Genomic DNA, 23,435 nt, shown 5'->3' with positions numbered 1-23,435 from the left:
TATTGTTCTCATGTAGATTTGAGTCAAGACCTGTGCAAAAGCAATTGTGCAAAACAAAACAAAACCCCCAAGGTTGTAAAATACTCTTCAGCTCCTTCCTTTGGGGATAACAGGTTCATATATGCAGCAGGTAAGGTAGGTTTTGTTCTGGGTGCCATATTCCCTTATCATGGATGTTATTTACACAACTGCTTATCCTTGAGATTTGGTGATTCTTCTGATAGTATAAAAATAGGTAGTAGGCATCATGGGGTAAATAATTGGTTAAAAAATTTTTTTTTCTGTATGTTAGTTTTGTTTCAGTTGTCTAAAATTGCTTCCTTTGGGAAGAAATAATACAGAAAGTTGATTATTGTTTTCATTTTAAATCAAAAAGGCTGATTTTGTCTATAGAGTTACAAGGGGGTAATGTGAGTAACCTAGTCTAGTTGCAGCTCATCTAGGTAGTTTTTTCTGCTCTCTCGCCTCTGGGCTTCTGTCTGAAATGATTTCATTCCTTCCCCCTTTTTCCACATAGCGAACTCATAATTTGTAAATAGTAATAAGACATTACTATTTTTTTTATTATTTGTGCTCTCATTTCCTGTGGTTTGCTATCTTTTGTGCCCCAAGTGGAATTGACTTTGTCCTCTCTGCCTGCTCCCACAGAGCTTTGCATTTACCCCAACTTAGGAATCATTTCACTGTATTACTATATTTACCTCTCATGCCTTATTGCCCAATGCTAGAAAATATAAATTAATGGGAGCCACAAATGTAAATTTAAATCTTCTTGTAGGCACGTTAAAGAAGTAAAAAGAAACAGGAAAAGTTCATTATAATACTGTCTTACTTAACCCAGTGTATTCAGAGTATTATTATTTCAACGTATAACCAATGTAAAAATTGTTAATGATAAATTTTATATTCTTTTTGTACTAAGTCTTCAAAATTCAGTGTTTCTTATACTGACAGCACATCTCAGTTGAGACTAGCTGCATTTCAGATGCTCAGTTCCACAGGTGGCCAGTTGCTGCCATATTGTATAGTATAGTTCTAGACTGTGGTGTCCTTGAGAGTTGGAACCACGTGTGGTTTTTGCTGTATTTCTGGCTACCTTTGGTGCTCATTCAGTCTGTGCTTACGAATGAATAAATGAATGAATGAATAAAATATACTGGAGGGTTATTGTGTAGATTAATGTCGGAGCCCTAATAACATCAGTGCCTCCTGTCAAGAGAACTAAGGCACATTGACTAAAAAGAGAACCCAGAGTCTGGAAGGATCCTGCATTCCAGTCCTGTGGTAGGACAGCTGGGGTGGGCTTTGAAGAGATAAGTTGCCAGGGATTTATTGCAGGAGACAGTAGGAGAGGAAACTAAGACAGTGGCCCGTCTCCATCCGTGGTGTACTTTGCAGCTGCTATTCCGTGATCCAGACCACTTGACAGCACCTTTCACTTCTACTGGTAGGCTAAGCTGCTCCTACCACAGTATTGTAATCAAATTTGTAATCAAGTCCTGTGTGCAGCTTCAGTTTGCTGCTTAAACAGTAAATTGATATGTTGTATCAGTTGTATAAATTGATACAGTGTGGCTAGCAATTCCTTATAATGTAGTGAATTACTAATGTCCATATTCTGTGACCCAGTGCTTATCCATTTAGGTATATACGGCTGAGAAAATGTTTCATATGTACGCAAGGAGGCATCTACATGATACTTGTGACATTTTAAAAAATTAAAACCACGGAAGCCGCCTACCTGTCTAATCATAGGAGATCAGACAGATATTTTTGACACATTCATTAATTCTGTACAGGAATTAAATGAATCCAGTGAACTAGATTTGTATTTCCAAATGGAAAGCGGTCAGAAATATAATGTTGAGTGAGAAAAGCAAGTTTCGGAACACCTATTGTTTCAAAATTAAAAATAACATATCACACAATATACACAATGTTATATATTTCTCATTGATGCATATGCATGCTATATAGGTTAAAAAAACAAAAAAACCCCCAAAACCCAAAAAACTCTAAAGATAAATCCTATGTCCAGAATTGTGTGTACCACTGGTAAGGGGCATGGGAACAGGTTGGGTCTTCAGAGAGAAATCTAGTGAATATAAACTTCTATAGTTTTTTTTCTTTTGTAATACAAAGTGCTGAATTATAACAATTGGCAATCCTAGATGGAGGTCACAGAGGTGTTATCTTATTCTTTGTTCTTTGATGTATTTTAAATTGTTCTCAATTTCTTTTTTATGCATTCAAGGGATCTCTGGGTCTATATTCAATTTTTTTGAAAGTAAAAATTTAGGATTAAATATGCCAGGGATATTTTTCTTTATTGGTACACACTTCATATGAATTATTTCAATCCTTTGCTGAAAAAAGGATGCACAGGTGGAGAAATATTCTTTTGATGTATACAAGTACAAAAAAGCATTTTATAACTTTGTTCTACATTTCAGGCTAGAATTTTAATCCAGATCCCTACAGGGAAATACCTAATAAACTCAGTGCCCCACTGGACCTTTTGTACCCTTGTGAGTTAAGATAAAAAAGTATTTTTAAAATCTAGAATAGTCTAAGCCTTTCAAAGATATGTCAGCTGTGGTGTATTTCCGTTCAGGTCCACAGTCACTTACGGAATTCCTGTTTGTGGCTTTTGAGGCTTGGGGGTAACTAGGAGATTGTGAGTAATACTTAAGGGGAAGGAGGAAATGACTGTTTTAGACTTTTCAGGATACGGAAGCAGCTGGGAAATGTCCAATTGAATAAATAAACATTCACTGTCATAGGGGGAAAGAACGATCGATGTTTTTTTAATGAAGTTATTAATTTACTGCCTCTCAGCTCCAAATCCATGCTTCACCATCTGCTCTGTGATAATGAAGCTGAGCCTTTTAAGCATTTCTCCTTTGTAGTGAGTGGGATGTTAAGCTGTGTCAGCAGAGGGCATGGGAGAGGCATTTCTGGATGAAGGGGCTTCTCTTCCTGATTCCAGCATCTTCCCAGACCCTTGCAGGTGGCTTCATAGTGAATCCCAAGGCCAGCACCTCCCTGTGAATGGTGTCCTCCCCTCCTCCACACTTCAGAGGGAGGATTTCCCACCATCGAGCCCTTTCCAGTGTTGTCTGCTTCCTAGATCTGGTCTTGCTCTATTCTTTACCGCACCACCTCCACCCGCTGTTACTCCAACCCCTGTTACTAATTTTCTCACATTCAGATTACTTTCACATACTACTTTCTCTGTTTGAATTACTGCATGGTATCTCTTGAGGGGACCCTGATGGATACAGAAGGCAAACTGTGTTTCCTCCAGTATGCTAAGATCAATACAAATGACTTTGATATTTAAAAGATCTCTTAGGATCTCTTCAACCCCGTTCTTCGTTTTCTTTTAGTAAGACATGAAACTAGTTCTGTGAATGGGTCAGTAGACGTGAACATCTCTGTGGCTCTTACCGTGTATTTTATTGTGTTGGAAAAGCGTGTGCATTATTGTTCCTGAGGAAGTTGATATTCGAGGTTCTTACACTTTAAGCTCATGTTGTTTCATCGTTTATACATCACTTTGCTTTATTGGGTCAACGCATATGCACAGTGGAGGATTTCTGGTGTAACAAAAATAATGTGGACTCTTATTACCAAGTGAATCCAGGTTCTAATTCTGGCTTCACTGTTACAATAATTCTAGTTCTAACTCCATAACACACAAGTGAAAAATCTTATTTTCTAAATTAAGGTTCACACTCTGAAGCCCACAAGAAAATTTATGTAACTTGGGGCAAATAACTGTGTGACTTTGAGCTCATTTCCTTGTCTGTAAATAGGAAATAAAATACAAGCCTTTGAGTTGTTGTAAGGTTAATTATGTGGTAGTAAAGCACCAATAGCAATGTGTAAATGATCCCATTTGTCTGCATCCTTGCCAGTATTTGATATAAAATCACCATATTTTATTTCAGCCATTTTAATAAGGATGTAGTGTTATCTTGTGGTTTTGAGTTTCTCTGATAACTAATGATGTTTAACACTTTTTCTTGTGCTTATTTGTCATCTCTATAGCCTCTGTTTTCCTTTTAAAAATTTCCTGAAAATAACATTTCTTGTAATTTTCTTACAAGTTTCTGGGGGAAGAAAAAACAGGAAAAAAAATGACCTGTTTCAGGTTTTTCTTTTGGTATTTGCCATAGCAATTGCATCTGAGCTTTCAAATCAGGGTTTCTTTGCCAGAAGTTATTTCACATATTCAGTTACCCCAGGTCCTTTCTAATATTTTGGTTTCATGTTTCCTTTGATTTAGGAATAACCAAAACAAACAAACAAACAAGGAAACCCAAACTCAAGCCCAAACAATAAAACTGCTCTGAACAACACTTACTAACATCACATCTAACCTATAAACTGTATTTCGTGTTTTAAGTTTTTATTAAACTTTTTTGATAATGCCTTTAATTTTTCACTACCGTTAGTATAAAATATTTCCACTATACAGAGACCCCTTGAGGCAAATCCAATGTGGAGAAAAGTGGGAGAAGAGCTATTGAAACTTTACATGTCTCATTGTAAGGAGAATGGCAGGCCCATAGGGTTATAATATAAATGGGACAGTAAAATGTGAAAGATGATAGAGGGCCAAGAATAGCCAAAAATATTTTATGGAATGTGGCCAAGCATTGGACAAAACTACAGTAGAGGGAATAGTAAACAGTTGTAAACAGTACCAGTGTTTGTCAGTCGCTCAAGACAGGAAACTTGAGGGTCGTCTCTGATTCCTTTTGCACCATGCTCCACATCCAAGTCTCTCAGCCGATTCAGTCACTTTCAACTCCCAATGTATGTTGAAGTACATCCAAGTTTCTCTGCCTTAAGTGCTGCAACTCTAGTCTAAGCCACCTTTTCCCCTGGTCACTGCAGGTCTCCTAACTAATGTCATTAATTACACTCTTGTCTCCCTCTAATCTGTTCTCAATGTGTAAAAGGAAGAAAGTTCTTTAATGCAGAGGTCAGAATAGAACACTCTGAAACTTAAAACCCGCCATGGCTTCATTTTTTACTTGAGCTCGGTTCTGTACCACAGCCTGCTTCATATGGTTCTTGACTGCCTCTCAGTTTTCTCTCTTAAAGCTATTCCCTTATCTGACTAAACTGCAAAGCAACTGGCTTTCTTTTAATTATTTAAAAAAAGAGCTTTTTCATGCCCTGATAAGTCATGTTTTAAAGAGTAAGGTTAATTCACCTCTAAGAATGTCCCCAGATAAAACTTACAAACTAAGAAATGTAGTAAGACATTTATTCATCCCCTTGAAGCTCTTTAAGTGTGCTTTGTTCCACCTGGTTATAACTCTTGGCCTATAGAAGCCCTAGTATGAATTGTTGGGTAATTATCTCTTGGTTTTAACAGGAACCCAATGATGATTCTTCTTTTCATCTATTTCTAGAAATATTATCTCTAATTCCTCTCCCCTAATTCTTACTAATAGCTGTCAAACAGTCCTCCCCCAAAACTTTTTTTTTCCTAACCAGGAAGAAGAATTAGCTTGACTCTGCTAAGTTAGAAAAGGAGTGTAGTTAATTATAAAATTATAATATGTGAAATTCTTACATTAGTCGGTAGTAAAAATATGTAATTTTTTCTGTTTCTAGTTTTTCTGTATTAAGGCCCAATTGCTGAAATTATCCTATCATTACTATTTAGATTTAATGATTATTGTTTAAAAGAATAGGTTTGTTTGCTAGAAACTCTCAGTAAATTGTGTTAAAATATTTTGTCAAAGGTACTTGGAAAGGTACAGATATGATCCGATTAGGTATTTTTTTCTTCTATCTCTACAAAATAAGATAAATGTATCACTTGTGTAACGAATATCTGTTTTTAACACATTTTCACTATTGATAGATTGAAAAATAAATCTCTCAATTGAAATACGTCTTGCCTGTAAGTTCTGAGATCTGATACCACTGATCCATTAAAAAAAAAAAAAAAAAAAAAAAGGAGAGGTGAAGGAACCCTGGTGCTGAATGAGCAGGCAGAGGAGGTAAATTGGTTCCATGGCTTCTGCCTTCTTCCATTACGTAACACATTTGCATCAACAAAGTGAGTTTTGTTTAAAAGCTCTTACTTTTGCCAAGCGAACCAGCCACCGTCATTGCCCTTTTCTTCTATTCCAGCTCTTCTTGGTGGTTCTGGGCATTTAATTATTTCTGCTCATTCATAGAAATCTGCCACATCTCATTATGTTGTCGCTGCCGCTTTACCAGTGTTTGTACATTATGAAATGAATTGAGCTAATAATAGAGGTTGTCATTTTTCATGTTCCCTGTCTATGGTGGTATCGGTAATGGTGGTTTCTCATCTGTCGTGGGAGATGATGTGAACTATCAGCGCACAGTCGGAAAGACCTGACTTCCACTGTTGTCACTAGTGGCAATAATTTAGTTATAGGGTCTCAAATGAGTAGGAGGCACAAATAGAGAGGGTGTGGGATCATGCTGGAAGATTACGTGGAATATCATAGATATTAATACATGTACGGATGGTAGGAGAGATCTTATTGAGAATTCAAAAAGTCTAAGAGAGAGGATAAGATGGTAGGTTTGCATCTGGGGTAGATTGGAAGGCTATTTATTTATTTATTTATTTATACACATTTATTGGAGTATAATTGCTTCACAATGCTGTGTTAGTTTCTGTTGTACAACAGAGTGAATCAGCCATATGCATACATATATCCCCATACCCACTTCCTCTTGAGCCTCCCTCCCATCCTCCCTATCCCATCCCTCTAGGTGGTCGCAAAGCACCGAGCTGATCTCCCTGTGCTATGCGGCTGCTTCCCACTAGCTATCGATTTTACATTTGGTAGTGTATATATGTCCATGCCACTCTCTCACTTTGCCCCAGCGTCCCCTTCCCCCCGACCTCCATGTCCTCAAGTCCGTTCTCTATGTCTGCATCTTTATTCCTGCCCTGCCACTAGGTTCGTCAGTACCATTTTTTTTAGATTCCATATATATGTGTTAGCATACGGTATTTGTTTTTCTCTTTCTGACTTACTTCACTCTGTACAACAGACTCTAGGTCCATTCACCTCACTACAAATAACTCAATTTTGTTTCTTTTAAGGCTGAGTAATATTCCGTTGTATATATGTATATAAGAAGACACATCTTCTTTAACCGTTCATCTGTCGATGGACATTTAGGTTGCTTCCATGTCCTGGCTATTGTAAATAGTGCTGCAGTGAACATTGTGGTACATGTCTCTTTTTGAATTATGGTTTTCTCGGGGTATATGCCCAGTAGTGGGATTGCTGGGTCATATGGTAGTTCTGTTTTTAGTTTTTTAAGGTACCTCCGTACTGTTCTCCATAGTGGCTGTATCAATTTACATTCCCACCATTAGTGCAGGAGGGTTCCCTTTTGTCCACACCCTCTCCAGCATTTACGGTTTGTAGATTTTTTGATGATGGCCATTCTGATTGGTGTGAGGTGATACCTCATTGCAGTTTTGATTTGCATTTCTGTAATGATTAGTGATGTTGAGCATCTTTTCATGCGCCTCTTGTATGGCCTGTATGTCTTGGCCATCTGTATGTCCTCTTTGGTGAAATGTCTATTTAGGTCTTCCACCCATTTTTTGATTGGGTTGTTTGTTTTTTGATATTGAGCTACACGAGCTGTTTGTATATTTGAGAGATTAATCCTTTGTCCATTGATTCGTTTGCAAATATTTTCTCCCATTCTGAGGGTTGTCTTTTCATCTTATTTATGATTTCCTTTGCTCTTCAAAAGCTTTGAAGTTTAATTAGGTCCCATTTGTTTATTTTTGTTTTAATTTTCATTACTCTAGGAGGTGGGTCAAAAAAGATCTTGCTGTGGTTTATGTCAAAGAGTGTTTTTCCTATGTTTTATAGTGTCTGGTCTTACATTTAGGTCTTCAATCCATTTGGAGTTTATTTTTGTGTATGGTGTTAGGTAGTGGTCTATGGAAGGCAATTTAGCTGGGACATAATTTGCTTTGTTAATTCACCTGACATTGGTAGCTAGGTAGAATGTAGTTTCTGGGTGATAGTCTTGCTTTTAAATTGGTATTTTCGAGAATAGCGATGAGCAGTCTGCCTTACAGCTGGATATGATGGGACTCTGGGCAGCCTGCTGAGGTGTAAGTGGTCCTCCGGTTTGGGCATTGGGAGTGATTTTTGCTGAGTAGTGGATATTTGCCATTGTCTGTGGATATTTTTGGTTGTCACAACTCGGGTATGACTGGCATGTAGTGGGTAAGGCCAAGGACACTGCTGAACATCCTACAATGTACGGGACGACCCCTTACAACAAAGGCCCAGATTGTGAATAGTAGCAAGGTTGAGCAACCCTGTATTATAACCAACACCAGCAAAGGGCTATTATATGTTTCCTTATTCCCTGTGGATTGAGTAGGCGTATTTGCCATCTTGTCCCTAAAGCATGGCCAGTCTTTAGTAGAAATTTAATGATTGAGAATGCACTCAGCCTTAATCATTCCTAACAAGTCACATTAGGACAACCTTGCGTATGCTAGCTTAATTTACAAGACCCTGTTTTTCTGTGCTGCTTCCCTCTTTGTAGTTTTTACACAAGATGAGCTTTACTCATCTTTAAGAAAAATTTCCCCATGCCACTTTAGGATAGACAGGCAGTTTGATGTTTGGTTGTTTTTAAGATTTCTTCGTAATGAGGTATTTGGTGTCAGTAAGTGTTAAGGCGGTACCTGATTGTAGACTTTATAAAGATCATCAGAGATGACTAAATGTCACACTTTATCTCCATAGCACATAACTAGGAGAGGAGGAGGTAGAAGGTGGTAGAGAGAAAGGGTAATAGAATTTACACAGCAGCATATACCTAAAGGTAATAAAAATTTTTCGTTACATGGCGTGAACTAGCGCATTAGGGCTAGCATGGCACTGTGCATGTAGATGCTCAATATAAATACCATTTGCTTTTTATTTTAAATAAGGATAATTCTGTGTTACTGACTTAACTAAAATTTAAAGAGTATTCCACTCACAGTTTGTGGGATATTACAAATAATGTGAGCTCTCTTAATAATTGCACATAAGTATACTGTAAATTAAACCTTTCATCTAAAACTCTGAAAGAGTTATCTAAACAGCAATTAATTACGCATCTTGGTACTCCTGTGAGCAAAGTAAATTGTTGCTCTCTCTTTCAGAGAGCACGTATTTCCATGAAAGGCTTTGAATGAAAGTTTTTCCCCATGAAATAACATCTCCATAGGGAAAGCATGCTAATCCGTCTGTTAACCATGTCTACAGACTGACTAATTTGGATCATAATCAAGGCTTTGCAGGTGAGAGTGTATACACATACTAAGCCAACTACCTACAAAAATATATACCTCCTTTTAAGGCCTTGATGCAGTATAGACTTGAGGCATAATAAGGTAGTATTCTCCAACCAAGAGGAAGATTCTGTGTCTTTGAAGTAGAAATTAATATTTGGATTAGTTAAGGCTCCTTCAGTTTCAAATGACAGAGAACCCAACTCAAACTGGCCTGAGCCAAAGAAGGGAACTTGTTAGCTCATGTATAGGATTGGCCAAAAAGTTCGTTTGGGTTTTTCCATAACGTCTTACGGAAAAACCTGAACAAACTTTTTGACCAACCCAATAATTAAAAAGGCTATTGCTAGGACTATGGGAACTCAAACAGTACTCTTGTCTCCTAGTTTTACCTTCCTGTATTGGCCCCATGCTCTGGGCTGATATGATAGCCCATCATAGATCCAAGCTTACAGTCTCTCAGGTGGCAGGACAGCAGAAAAGGGAACCTGGGAAGTCTCCCTAGGTTTCATTACCTTTGATTGGATCACACCTCTGTCTCTGAATCAGTCCCCCCAGGCAGGAGATGTAACAGCATGAACTGAGCCATGTGCCAAATCTGAATTTGGGTGTAGATTTAACGCCACTTATGGGCTGTGAGTGCAAGAGCAGCGTTCCCTTGAAGAAAATTAGTTTTGCAAAAAGTAAATCTTTGTCCTAACCCTGTCCTCTTCTGCAGGAGTACCACTGTAACCACTTCTTGTGCTTAAAATTGTGTAAATGTAAAAATCAATACCTTTATTACTGTATATATAGTTGATAGTATCTTAGATGTCTTTTTCCCTTGTTTTTATCGTTGACCAATATACTTAACACTCCCCACTTGTGAAGGTCTCCAAGGAAGATCCTATAACTTCTCTTTTAAATCACAGAAATATCCTAAACAGACATTCTGTTTTTTTATGAAGTATTTAAGAAATACTAAAAGTGAACACCTAAATGTGTTTAGGGATGATAGTTCATTAAAGGAAACCTTCCATGAGTCCTTATATAAAATATATTTCTTATTAGGCTTCATGATATGGGTTGAGGTTTTAACACGGCAGAGACTACTTATAGGTCAATGTTTTTAAGCAAGAGATATTTCTGGAAGAATTAATTGATTTAGACCTTCTTGGCTGCTGTAAGTATAAAATATGAAGTACGGCTTTATATTAGCATTGTCCCTAGTGATGAAAATTGGTTAAAAACACTTATCTTCACTGCAAAATGGATTAAAGACTTAAATGTAAGACCTGAAAGTGTAAAACTCCTAGAAGGAAACATAGGGGAAAAGCTTCTGGACACTGGTCTTGGCAATGATTGCATAGACATGATGTCAAAAAACAAACAAAGCAAAATTAGACAAATAGGGCCATATCAAACTAAAAAGCTTCTGTACAGCAGAGGAAATGAGCAAGAGTGAAAAGGCAATCTACAGAATGGGAGAAAATATTTGCAAGCCTTATATATAATAGGGGATTAATTTCCAAAAAATGTAAGTATCTCCAACAACTCAGTATCCAGAAAAAAAATCAAATAACCCAATTAAAAATTGGATAAGGAACTGAATAGACATTTCTTCAAAGAAGACCTGCAAATGGCCAACAGGTATATGAAAAGATGCTCAACGTTACTAATCGTTAGGGAAATGCAAATCAAAACCATAATGAGATACCTCGTCAAACCTCTCAGTTTGGCTATTATCAAAAAAAAAAAAAAAGACAGACAGCAGGTATTCATGAGGAGGTGGAGAAACTCAAACCTTACTTTGCTGTTGGTAGGAATGCAAAACTGCAGCCGCTATGAGAAAGAGTATAAAAAGTTAAAATAGAACTACCATATGACTCAGCAATCCCACTTCTGGCTGTTTATTCAAAAGAATCGAAGTTAGATGCTTAAAGATACAGCTGCACTTCCACGTTCACCGCAGCACTGTTCAAGATAGCCAAGATCTGGAAATAACCTAAATGTCCATTGATGGATGAATGGAAACGTGGAATATACAGATAATGGAATATTATTCAGCCTTAAAAAGGAAGGAAATCTAGCAATATGCAACAACATGGCAGAAACTGAAGGACATTATACAATATGAAAGAAGCCAGTCCCAGAAAAACAGATTATTTCATGATTCCCCTTATATGTGAAATTTAAAACAGTTAAACTCAGAGAAGCAGAGGATAGAACAGTGGTGGCCATGGGCTCGGGGCAGGGGCAGATGGGGAGTTACACTGTTCAACAGAAGTCAAGTTTCAGTTACGCAAGATGATTACGTTCTAGAGATCTGCTCTACAATGTTGTGCCTGTAGTTAATGACGCTGTATTATTCACTTAAATTTTAACAGGGTAGATCTCATGTTACGTGTTCTTACTGCAATAAAAATAAAATAAAAGACAAACCACTTATCCTCTGTAATGCCTGATAGTGAACTTTCTGATATCGGAGTAGTTGTGTTTGTCCTCACATGTTTAATAAGTGATTATCACTTCTTAATAAAGAATGTGTACTTGTTGGTAGACTATTTCTGAGGCTAGTCCAGAAGGTACCCCCCCCCCCTTTTTTTTTTCCAGCCACACTAGCTCATATGGGTAGAAGAATAGAAGTTGGGAATTACGTGGTTTACTATTGTTTCTAAGGCAGGGAGAGAATCCTGGCTTAAACCAGTAATAGCAATAGACTAGATTGATTTCAGGTACACAAAGACTAATTATATCTTTGGAGTACTAGGGAAGAAGGACCTGTGTTAGGAGTAAACAGGATCTGGCTAACAGGAGGTATTTAGCTGTCCAGGAATTCTGTAAGACACCTTCTACATAAGATTCTGGATCTTTGCTTTCCTCCAGATTAATGTAGGTACCTTCAACTCAATCCTGACCAAGTCTGTCAAAATATTTGATTCCTTCTCCTAATAATGGGATTGGATCTGAGATTATTCTTGTTACCTTATGTGTATTTTCCTTTTTAGTTACTATTATTGGTTTTAAAATTGTAATTACAATATAATTCATATTTCTTGTAAAAATATTTTTAGCAGCACAGTGTTTAATGTAAGAGTGAAAAAGTGTCTTCCATGATCCCATGCCTATTCCTTATAAATAATCAAGGTTAAAGAGTTCATTGTGTGCAATACAGAAGTGGTCTCGGGCTTGGATTAGCAAACTAAGAAGACATGATAGGCTTTACCCAACACCAAGTTTACTTAGCTTTAAGGAAGAGTTCAAGACAGGTAATAAATATTGATTGTTAACAAAAATAGTGAACGTCTAGTTACTTCCCAGGAGTGACTTTCAAACATTCTGGTCGCTCCTTGTTTGGTATGCTTCTGACCAGGGAAGACATTGATTCTTGGGTCTCTTGAGCGGTGATGCCTTGCAGTTGTTATGAGCTTCCTCGGGGTGCAGGTCTAGTGTCCTTTCTCCAGTGTGGGTGCATCTCATCAGCGCTGATCACTGAGTACTTGGATAAGCATTCTTGACGTAGTAACCTTGGTACAATTCTTAGTTTTATTGAATTAGGCATACTTCTGTATATTCTCTGAGTTGCTGTTGCAAGGAAGATTTGACCAAAAGTTAAAGTTTTAAATAACAGTATATCTTACGAGAGATAACATATAAATACATATAAGAGCTACTTTTTTTTTTTTTTTAATGGTTCCATACAAGGGCCTTGATATATTTTACCAATATTCAAGTGATGACCATTTAAGTTTGCTAACAGCTTTTTCAGAATTACACATAATATCACAGTGACTATCCTTGTACATACGCCCTTGTGAATTTGGGCAAGTTTTATAGAGGCTACATAGCATTTCTGGATCAAAGGACATACACATTGAAATTTTTAGAAATCTGCCAAACTGTCTCTCAAAATTATAATTTTATCAACAGCATGTAAGAGAATATGTTTCCCCATGCTACTTCCTTCTGGTTTTATCTTTGTTGTCTCTCTCCAGTTCCTGAAAAATTTTGTGAGCTTGGTAAAATATATATAATACTCTGTTTTGCATTGGAATCAGCACACTTGGGAATAGCTCAGTCATAGTACTAATAAGTGGCTGATCCAGATTGGAATCTAAATCCTTTATATCTAGTGTTCTTTCAGTTGACTGACACTGAAAAATGTTTCTTTGATTTTACTTTATTTTTCTTACATCTTAATACTTGGAACCAATATAATAGTCTACTTTTCAGAAAATCGAATCATTTCTGTCCAACTTTATTCAACAGAAATTAATGAACTAACCAATTAACCTCTGACTGTGAGTGGAGCTCTTCATTATTTGTCAGTAACAGTAACTTATGCCAGGTTAAAAAAAAATATTAGTTTAAGATGTATTTAGTATGCTTATTGGTAGTACCAATATATAAAGTTGATGTAGAGATTTTAATGTATTTTAGTCTTCAGCTGTTTATCAGCCTGATGCATAGTAAATAACTATTCAACCGTTGAAACTGTAGTATTTGATAAATCTGCAAAAATTTTGCTGTATGAGCCAGTGACATTTTTACATTAAAGATAACTCATGCAGTAACTTCTTTTCATTAAAGCTTGGGACAATTTAAATGATGATGGAGTGAATATATTTTTGAGGCTGATTCGTGATTTATCAAAAATATCTTATTTGAGAGTGTCCTCTACTACTGATTTTTTTAGTTGGTCACTTTCATTAATAGTGATTTGTTTACTCAGCTTTCAAATTGCTACCAATGAATTCATGCCAACATTATGTAATACATGCTTGAAATTTTGTCTTCCAAATGCAGTTTTATTTAAGTACATGGAAAATATTTCATTAATAAGATTTAAAAGTGGTAGAGTATATCTTTTTTGTTAAGCTTTATTGACAACAAAACAAAATAGTTTTAGGGACAGACTGGAGCTTGTTTTTTCTTTCAGATGGATTGCACCCCAATCCCAGCTTCTAGGTAATGAAAGAGTGGTCCACAGATTTCATCACGGTTATTTTAACTCTTTTAGCCATTTAAAACAGGAATAGACGTGGACAAGTTTACTTCCTAAGACTTAGGTATTTCTCTTTTATTAAACTGCTCTGAAAATACCAATTTAAGTCTGGGTGTGAGAAATAACAGGCAGGAGAAAACAATTTTGGATTATCAAAGTAACACTGATTTTAGCTGAACTAGAGTTAATAATACACAGTTTTACAGATTTGTCCACTGAAATTAACCTCTCCTGTCCCAGTCCTCCCATCGTGTTTCATTGCTTCTGTCATAGCCCTCATCGGCGTCTACAGTGCAACGTATGTATGTGCTTCTCTTTCTCCTTTTTCCACAATAGTGTGAGTCTGGAGAACTAGTTCTTTCTGTTATTCATCTTTCTATTCTGTTTAGGGCGGGCCACATAATAGGTATAAATGTTGAATTCAACTGATATTTGTAAAATGATGTAGTGCGAAAACATGACAAGTCATTCTATTTGATAATCCTTGGCCACTACTTCTAGATTTTCATTTTACTTCAGTGAATCAATTTTACATAAAAAGATCTTACATAAAAAGATACAATAGGCTTGTTAATTTTGTTTACAGGGAAATGTTTTATATACTCTGAGGGTAATTACTGATAGTTTACCATCTGTTTCTATTTATCAGTCTTTTCCATCTCCCTATTCATTTGTTCTACAGCATCTTTTGTATGTGAGATTATCTCTCCATTTAGCTTTTGATGTTTTTGAACTTTTAGTTTTTGGTATTTAGGAAATATGCAGAATATTTTGTGATCTTCTGCAGGTTATGTTTGTGGTATAATTTGAATTTGGGTCCCTTTCCTTAAAGGGAAATATGTGTTGTTGGTAATTGGTAAAATGAGATGTCCGTCTTAGATATCTTGTAAAAACTCTTATTTTTGTTTTGCACTTTTTAAGGACCTTAGGCTTTTCTTTTCTAGAAAAACAATGCTTTTTAGACTTTATTTTCATTCTAACAGGAATGGAGGAAGAGGACTAATGAATGCTTTAGTCTGTTGAATGCTTACTATGTTCCAGTATTGTGATGAGCACTATTATAATTATTAAGTCATTAATTGCTTAATAACTCTGTCAGAGGTGATACTATTACCATTTACAGATGAAGAAGCTGAAGCAAAAAAAGGAATTTTTTTTTTTTCCCACTTGGCCTCTGTGTTATTTCTAATATAATATAGGACACAAAAAACTATTTCCCGTATATATTGATTAGTGGAAAATTCTTTGGGACCTTTACTCATGCCAGTACGGTCAATTAGCTATCTTTTCCAATATTCCACCTGTTATTAAACACCTAGAAATTTGGAGGTAGATTTTATAAACACTCTTTTAAATGTGTAGCTAAATTTGCAAAAAGGGAAGGTGATTTCATAAGTACAATAAAATGAAGAAGTAGCTCAAAAAAATACAGTTGTCTCTCGGTATCCGTGGGAGATTGGTTCCAGGAGCCCCTGAGATACCAAAATCCGCAGATGCTCAAGTCACTAATATAAAACGGTGCAATACAGGAATTCAGCCCCCTTCCACAGATTCAACAGGGGACCAAATTTGAAACCTTTGGATATGGAGGGCTGACTATAGTTTATTTCTTCTGAAACTGCTGGTGTCCAAGGTCTTTGCTGATTTTTATGACCTAATGATTGGTTTTAACAGCTATGTGGGGACAGAGGCAAGGCTTTGGTCTGTTCAGGGTGAGGAATTAGAATCTTAGACATCTCAGCATTCACTCTTATATCGCCCAGGATTTAAAAAAAAAAAAGTTTGATTTGAAACTATTAGGTAAAGGATATATTTTTTTTAAAATAAAGGGATGAATTGATGCTAAGATACTGACCATTTCTAGGAAAACTAGAAATTAGAGAAGTAACAATGACAAAAATAGTAGACCATGGACTAAGAAAATTTCAAGGAATGATTGACCAGCAGCATCAAATCCTAGGGTGATACTAGGGGAAAAGCACGGTAAGCCAAGAGATAAAAAGGCCCAGTTAGAGAGGCAGCTGGGGCTCTTTTGCCTTATCTGATTATCTTAGTGCTTCCCAAGTTTCAGTCAATTTTGTACCAACTTCTCAATTTTTACAGTCACATATATCTAGATTATTAGTTACTTCATACTTTAAAATAAACTTATGATGTTATGCTTATGATTTATTTTTAAAAGAAATCTTTCATATCACAGTAAAATATGGAAACCCTTAATACCTGCCATAAATAGAAATTTTCTATAAAAATTAGTAAAATAAGGGAGCAAGGGAATTGCCTGGTGGGCAGTGGTTAAGAATCCGCCTGCCAATGCAGGGGACACGGGTTCGATCCCTGGTCCGGGAAGATCCCACATGCCGCAGAGCAACTAAGCCAGTGTGCCGCAACTACTGACCCTGCACTCTAGAGCCCACAAGCCACAACTACTGAGTCCGCGTGCCGCAACTACTGAAGCCCGCGCACCTAGAGCCCATGCTCCACAACAAGAGAAGCCACCACAATAAGAAGCCCGCACGCTGCAACGAGAGAAAGCCCGCGGGCAGCAATGAAGACCCAACGCAGCCAAAAATAAATAAATAAATAAATAAAATAAATAAGGGAGCAAAGTCATAAGCTATGTCCTGTTACCTGTTTTTGAGCCCGAGGCCTACCTTCTGTTATAAAGAAGGAAAAACAAGCTTTAAGAGTTACTGAAGACATCATATACAGTCTTCTCCTTTATTTAATAAGGGGAATTGGAAAAGATGGAAAAAGGAAATACACTTTGTCTTAGGTGATTCTGTCTCGCTTGTGTGTGTGATGTGTAGGATCGTTTTTAGTACCAGCAGTGTCACTGGCTGAATGTGAAATGATCCAAGGAGGGGAGCATGAGTGTGAGTGTGTGAGTGTGTGTGTGTGTGTGTGTGTCTGAGTGCCTTTTAACGTTCATCCTTTGAAAGATACTGCTCTAAGCTTCCTATATTGAAATATTCTTTGTTTTTTTCTTTTTGCAGCTCTTTTAAGAGCCTGTGCTGATGGAGGTGCCAACCGCTTATATGACATCACGGAAGGAGAGAGGGAAAGGTATGCTTTCTTTCAGCCAGTGTCTGTTATATCAGTTCTGCTCTTGAGCTTGTTTTTTCCTCTTCTTAGTAAATGGTGACTGTTCATTTTCCTTCAGATTCTTTTTACAGAAAACCACCTCAGGGAGAGACCTGCTTAACCATGTTGTATTATTTCTTTGCTTTGAATGGTATCTGCTAGTAGAAATAGGCCAATCTTATTCTTATTTAAAAACAAAAAAAAAATTCTACTATTTCAAAGTCTCATTAAGTAGCATTATCAAATATCGATATTTGTGAGGACTTTGAACATTGACTAAAATAATGGTAATTTGAGTTTTTATTCAAACAGTTTAAAGGAATACAAACTGATCTCATATAAAAGATATATACTGCTGTAGAAGGTTCAAGATTTTTATATTAGCATTGAGTAAAACTCAGTATAATTTAACTTACTTCTGAGTTATGCACACATATATTTTTAAGAGATAAATAATTTATTTCTTAATGATTTGTTATCTGCTCTCTGGTTTTCCTGATCTTTGCATGGTGAGCTATTTTTAGATGTGAGAATACGTTTGATGAAAGCACGGTTTAAATCTAGCTCATTGCCAGCATGTGTATAGTTCATCCTCTTGGCAAACACAAGAATTTATAGTCTAGATATAAGTAGACTAGCTATGAAATTTACTTCTACTTCTACCATATGTGTTATTAAATGTACTGAAATATTTATAGTTTGAGAAATCACCTCCTTGCTGCAAAAAATAAAAATATTTGATGCAGCATACTGTAGGTGTGAATTAAATACATGTATTTTGAAATGATGTAAAATACATCTTTATGGCATCAAAATTTTTACTTCACATTTTTAATATTGGAGCAGTTTTTTTGAAAGCAGCTGGTTGCCCATAGGAGGAAGGCATGAGATTGGGCATGTCTGGATGCATTATCAAAGAATATAGCCACAGTGACAGCTAGGAAGACAATTTAAATTCTTAACATTTTGTGCGTCTTTATTTTTAAACTTTATGGATTCCTCTGACTGTATTCTCGAAGACTTGACGTGGACAGTGTGTGAAAAAATACTCAAGTATGTGTATAGAAGTGTCTGGGCCAGTTGCTTCAGAGAGGAGCATAATGGCCATGTGGGCAAGATATGAATTGGGGGCTGTTTGTTTCATGCCTATAGTCTGCTTACTGGCCAGCAACCTGGTACTGAGTGCTTTTTCTCTTTATGGTGGGCGTAGCTCATGAACATAATTATATGAACCAGAGCTGCGAAAGGGTATTAACACAGTACTTCCCAACTCTTCCTTGATCATAAGAACCATCTAGAATGCCTATGAAAAAATAGATTTCTGTACTGATTAATTTTATTGGATTGGGCTGGCCACTAGTAAGAAATATAACATCCAACACGTTTACTCACATTTGAAAGCAATGTACATCGCCAGATTTGGGAATGGGTGCCATTATTTTTGCCCACATTTCGAAATAATCATTTCTTATATTTCTTAACACATTTATAAGTAATCTTACGGAAATCTTCCAAGAAGATTTATATGATTTATCTAGCATCCATTTGTCCGTATATGAAGATGTTTAAGAAGAAAATGTATTTGTTGTTGATTTTCGAGTTGTAATAACATGTTTACCGTGATGCATAGTCTGATGCTTAGGGACGTGGCTGGCTGGGGTGAAGATAGAGTCCCTAATAGGGAGATGAGTGAAGCTAACTGCTTCATGTGGGAATTAAAGTCTTGGAATAAATCTCATTAAATCCAAACCCTACCCAGTTAAACTAATTGGACATAGGTGACTAAACATGGTTCCTATTAACTGTATTTTTAACAGAAAGGCTTTACAATGGAAATGGAAAAAATATTCATGAGTTTTGAAAAGCCAAGTTAGGGTTGTGGACCACTGCTTCGCTGTTCTTATTATTTTATTTATTCAGTGTGCTAATCTACAATGTAATACCTTATAATTATGCAATAAAACATGAATATGTAGAGAATCATCTCCAGTTGAAGAGAAAGTGAGATCTTTACACATTAGGAATGGAAAGAAGGAAGGTTGATGTAGGCAGTAACAGAGGAGCAGGGTTTGCCGAGGGATAGCGCTGAAGCAAAATTCAGTGGTGACCTTACGTCTGATCCTGTACCGAATGCATTCAGTCTTCTACATCTTTCACAAATGTTTGTCTTTGTTTCTACTTTGAAAGTCACCTCTCTCCATTTACCAGGTGTTTTTTTTTTTTTTTAAATAAAGAGGCCCTTAATGTTTTTGTTTATTGTGAAAACAATTCATGATGATTTGAGTATATGCTAGTGAGCTGGGAGAAACAAAAAGAAAAAAATAAAAATTATTTGTTATTGGGACGTCTTTGGTGGTGCAGTGGTTAAGAATCCGCCTGCCAATGTAGGGGACACGGGTTCGATCCCTAGTCCAGGAAGATCCCACATGCTGTGGAGCAACTAAACCCGTGCGCCACAACTACTGAGCCTGTGCTCTAGAGCCCGTGAGCCACAACTACTGAGGTTGTGTGCTGCAACTCCTGAAGCCCAAGCACCCTAGGGCCCATGCTCCGCAACAAGAGAAGCCACCGCAATGAGAAGCCCGCGCACTGAAATGAAGAGTAGCCCCTGCTTGCTGCAACTAGAGAAAGCCTGTGCGTAGCAACAAAGACCCAGTGCAGCCAAAAAAAAAAAAAAAAAAAAATTATGTTATTTTTTCCTAAGTAGCAAAGAGTTGCATTGAGTTCTGCCATTTGGAGTTCAGAAAATATGACTAATTTTTCTTGCTCAAGTGAATGTAAGCTCAATGAATGTAAAGTCCCTTGTGCCTAGAAAATTGCCTGAGAATATTAGACACTCAAAAAATATTTGTTAATAAATACTTGATTACAGTTACTCTGTTCTCTCTCATCGTAAGGTTTTGAGTGACTTTGATTGATGACCTGTGTATTTTCAATAACTAGATTACCTCTGCTCTGAGAGCTGATAGGTTCTGATTCAGGTGTGTGTTCAGTCTGTACATCAAACTGAGGCAGGGTGAAGACCCAGTCAAGGAGACATAGAATGGGTGCCGCCAATGATATTTGGATCCTAGCTGTGGTTGTGGACTTGAGATTAAAGAGGAAGACATTTTATGAAGACTCAGTCTTTGTACTGTACTCCTGTACTCTTAACTGACTGTCTTCCTAACCCCAGATGTCTGTTTTTGGAAATGTGGGGTAGTAAGTTTGGGTATCAGATGTGTGGGCTAATACCTCCAATTCTACAGCTCCAGCTGATACGGACTCAAGTCTCATGTTTATATTCTGGTAGTGGTCTGTGATGAAAAAGTCCATTGGTGGGCTCACAACATCTGCCTCCTGTCTTCTCCCAAGTAGGTAAAACCCGTTGGTCAGAACCAGGATGGAGAAGCCTGGCCCCATGATCAGGATAATCACAGGATACAGAGATGAGGGTGAAAAAATAGAAGAGAAGCAGGGTAAGATTTGCTAGGAAGATTTTATGGAGCAGATTTTTTTCTTGCTCATCACTGATAGGCGTTGGAGGTTTGTTTTGTTTTTCTAGCGATGATTTTATTGACACTGTATTAGATTAGAAAAGTGTGAACTGTCCACAGCAAAGAATATTGCACGATTGTTATTTGCGTGTACTAGGTAAATAAAAGTGATGATGGGAGGGTTATGCACTCCCCGCCCTGCCCCCAACCACCATTGCTCTCCTTCCTCGCCCCAAGTTACTCCTTTTTCTGCATCTTTAACAGATACTGTAAGAGAAGAACAGTTGTTGCTCTAGTCAGTTTTTAACCAGGGTCCGGAAAGTTGTCAACTATGACAGTAATTACCAATGTTTTCCACCGTAATGAATATTAAAAAACAAACAGACAGAGAAGTGCACAAGTTATAATGATACAGCTCAATGAATTTTCACAAAGGGGAGCACAGCAATGTAAACAGTACTGAGATCAATAAGTAGAGTATTACCCCGGCATTGCCGAAGCCTTCATCCTGCTCCCTGCCATCACCAGCTCCCCGCAGAGGAAACTACTGTCTGACCTAATTAGTGTTACTTTGGGGCTTTATGAAATAGAATCATAATATATTGAATTTTGAGTGGATGGACATTTTTTGGGATAAAGACTCCATAGCTCTCTGAATCTGAAAAAAAGATGAAGAAACATTGCTGGAGGTTCTTAAGGGAGAATTATAGTCACACTAATTATGGTAAGAGATGAAGGAAGTAATGGAATCAAGTACAAGAGAATAAGAATTGTACAGAAACAGTCACAAAATCGATGATACAACATAAGTAGTCTGACAATATGGGAGAAATAATTTATATTGATCATTTAAAAAATAATGCCTTTAAAGGTAGGTAAGCATTTTTAAACCCTGTTCTATTAGAATCTAGTTAAGGTAAACTGACTAAAAAAAAGGAGAAAGCTTTGGAATGAGATACAATCTCTCTAGAATAACCCAATGGCAGAAATAAGAATGTAGCATTTAACTTGTGATTCATTCATTCATTCATTCATTCATCCAAGCATTCATCGAATTCCTTTTGCAGTTAGATATTTTGATGGTTACTGTGAATATATAAATAAATAAAATATAGTTCCTGCCCCCAAGAAACTTACAGTATAATAGAAGTAAAGAGGAAATTAGCACTCAGTGTGGTAGATTATAAAGCACATAATGCAAAAGCTCTAGTTCTGTGTGATGGGTTCTATGACAAAGGAAAGCATGGGTGTGGACCATTAAACTAGAATGGGGGTGTTAGAAAATATTCTGAGGATCCTAATGGAGTGTAAAAGGTTAGTTAGGGCCCCAGAGTGTGTTGTGTTTTTGTGTGTGTGTGTGTGTGTGTGTGTGTGTGTGTGTGTGTGTGTGTGTGTGTGTGAGAGAGAGGTTACTGGGGAGAGGTGCAGCGGTTCTCCTTTGTCTCCTGGATAAAATCTAAACTCATTATGGTGAGAATCAGGGTGTGGCTTTTGCTGATGTTGTCAGCCGTGCCTTGTCTTCTCCCAAGTCCTTTCTCCTCACTGCCTGTGCCCAGGGCCCTTTCTCAGGCTGATCTTCAGCTTGTTCACATTGGTACCACCCATAATCCATTCTGATTGTCTGGCAGTCCATTCTGATTGGTCAGAGCTTATAGATCCTTTGCTGTACTGATGTTCAGATGGTTTTAGTAGCATATGCTAGTGTTTTTTTGTTTTGTTTTTTGTAGTAAAACTATCCATGCAGCTGTGCTCAATGAAATGCTGTCTGCCCCATGAGGGCTCCCTCTCCTTCCAGCCCGATGGGACTTGGACGTCTCTTACATCTTGTAATAGTTTTAAATTTACAATGTTATATTCACATTTTACCTTGATTTAGAGCTGTAAAGACATATATCTTTTACCAGGTTGTAAATGTCTAGTGATCTATTGTCCTTTAACTTTGCATAATACTTTGTAATTATTTACCTTCTCGTTTTATCTTGTGATTTAGCTATGTGTAGATGTATCTTATCTCCCTCATTAGGTGGTGAACTGGAAGGCAGTGATCATAATTAATCTTCTTTATGTGCCTTATAATATCCAGTACACACTAATGAGCATCCAAGAATTTATTGAATTAATGATTTTTCTTTGATATCTTGGCAGAAATGTCACAAAGACGAAGCTTTTTTTTTTTTTTTTTACAGCCAGGGGTTTCTAAGATACAGTATCAGGTACTAGAAGTATCTTGATACTAGAGAAGAAACTTCAGGGATATATATTAATATAAATATATATTTTAATATTATTAGCATGTATAAACCATAAATGTATCTAAAAAGATTATCCATTTTTTGTCTGAAATCATGAATAGTAATATGTCCCACTTATTTCCAGAATGTCTTATATGACACTGTATTCTTTTTTTATGTAATATTTTATTTTTTTAATTATTTTTTTAACATTTTTATTGAAGTATAATTGCTTTACATTGTTGTGTTAGTTTCTGCTGTATAACAAAGTGAATCAGCTCTATGTGTATATATATCCCCATATCCCTTCCCTATTGTGTCTCCCTCCC

At 36.8% G+C, this 23,435-nt stretch overlaps 1 protein-coding gene across 1 annotated transcript in view; it reads left to right on the top strand.

Moving 5' to 3' along the window:
- The window catches only part of TPK1 (thiamin pyrophosphokinase 1), a 358,113-nt gene that overhangs the window by 112,383 nt on the left and 222,295 nt on the right, over positions 1-23,435 (top strand). The window contains exon 4 of the mRNA XM_061198139.1: positions 17,312-17,381. Within this exon, the coding sequence (XP_061054122.1) occupies positions 17,312-17,381 (70 nt within the window). The remainder of the gene's footprint in view (positions 1-17,311; positions 17,382-23,435) is intronic.

The sequence above is a fragment of the Eubalaena glacialis genome, chromosome 8, assembly GCF_028564815.1.
Source record: "Eubalaena glacialis isolate mEubGla1 chromosome 8, mEubGla1.1.hap2.+ XY, whole genome shotgun sequence".
Taxonomy (NCBI): Eukaryota; Metazoa; Chordata; class Mammalia; order Artiodactyla; family Balaenidae; genus Eubalaena; species Eubalaena glacialis.
Note: the sequence above shows the minus strand (reverse complement) of the source record. Positions and strands in the feature narration are given on the sequence as shown.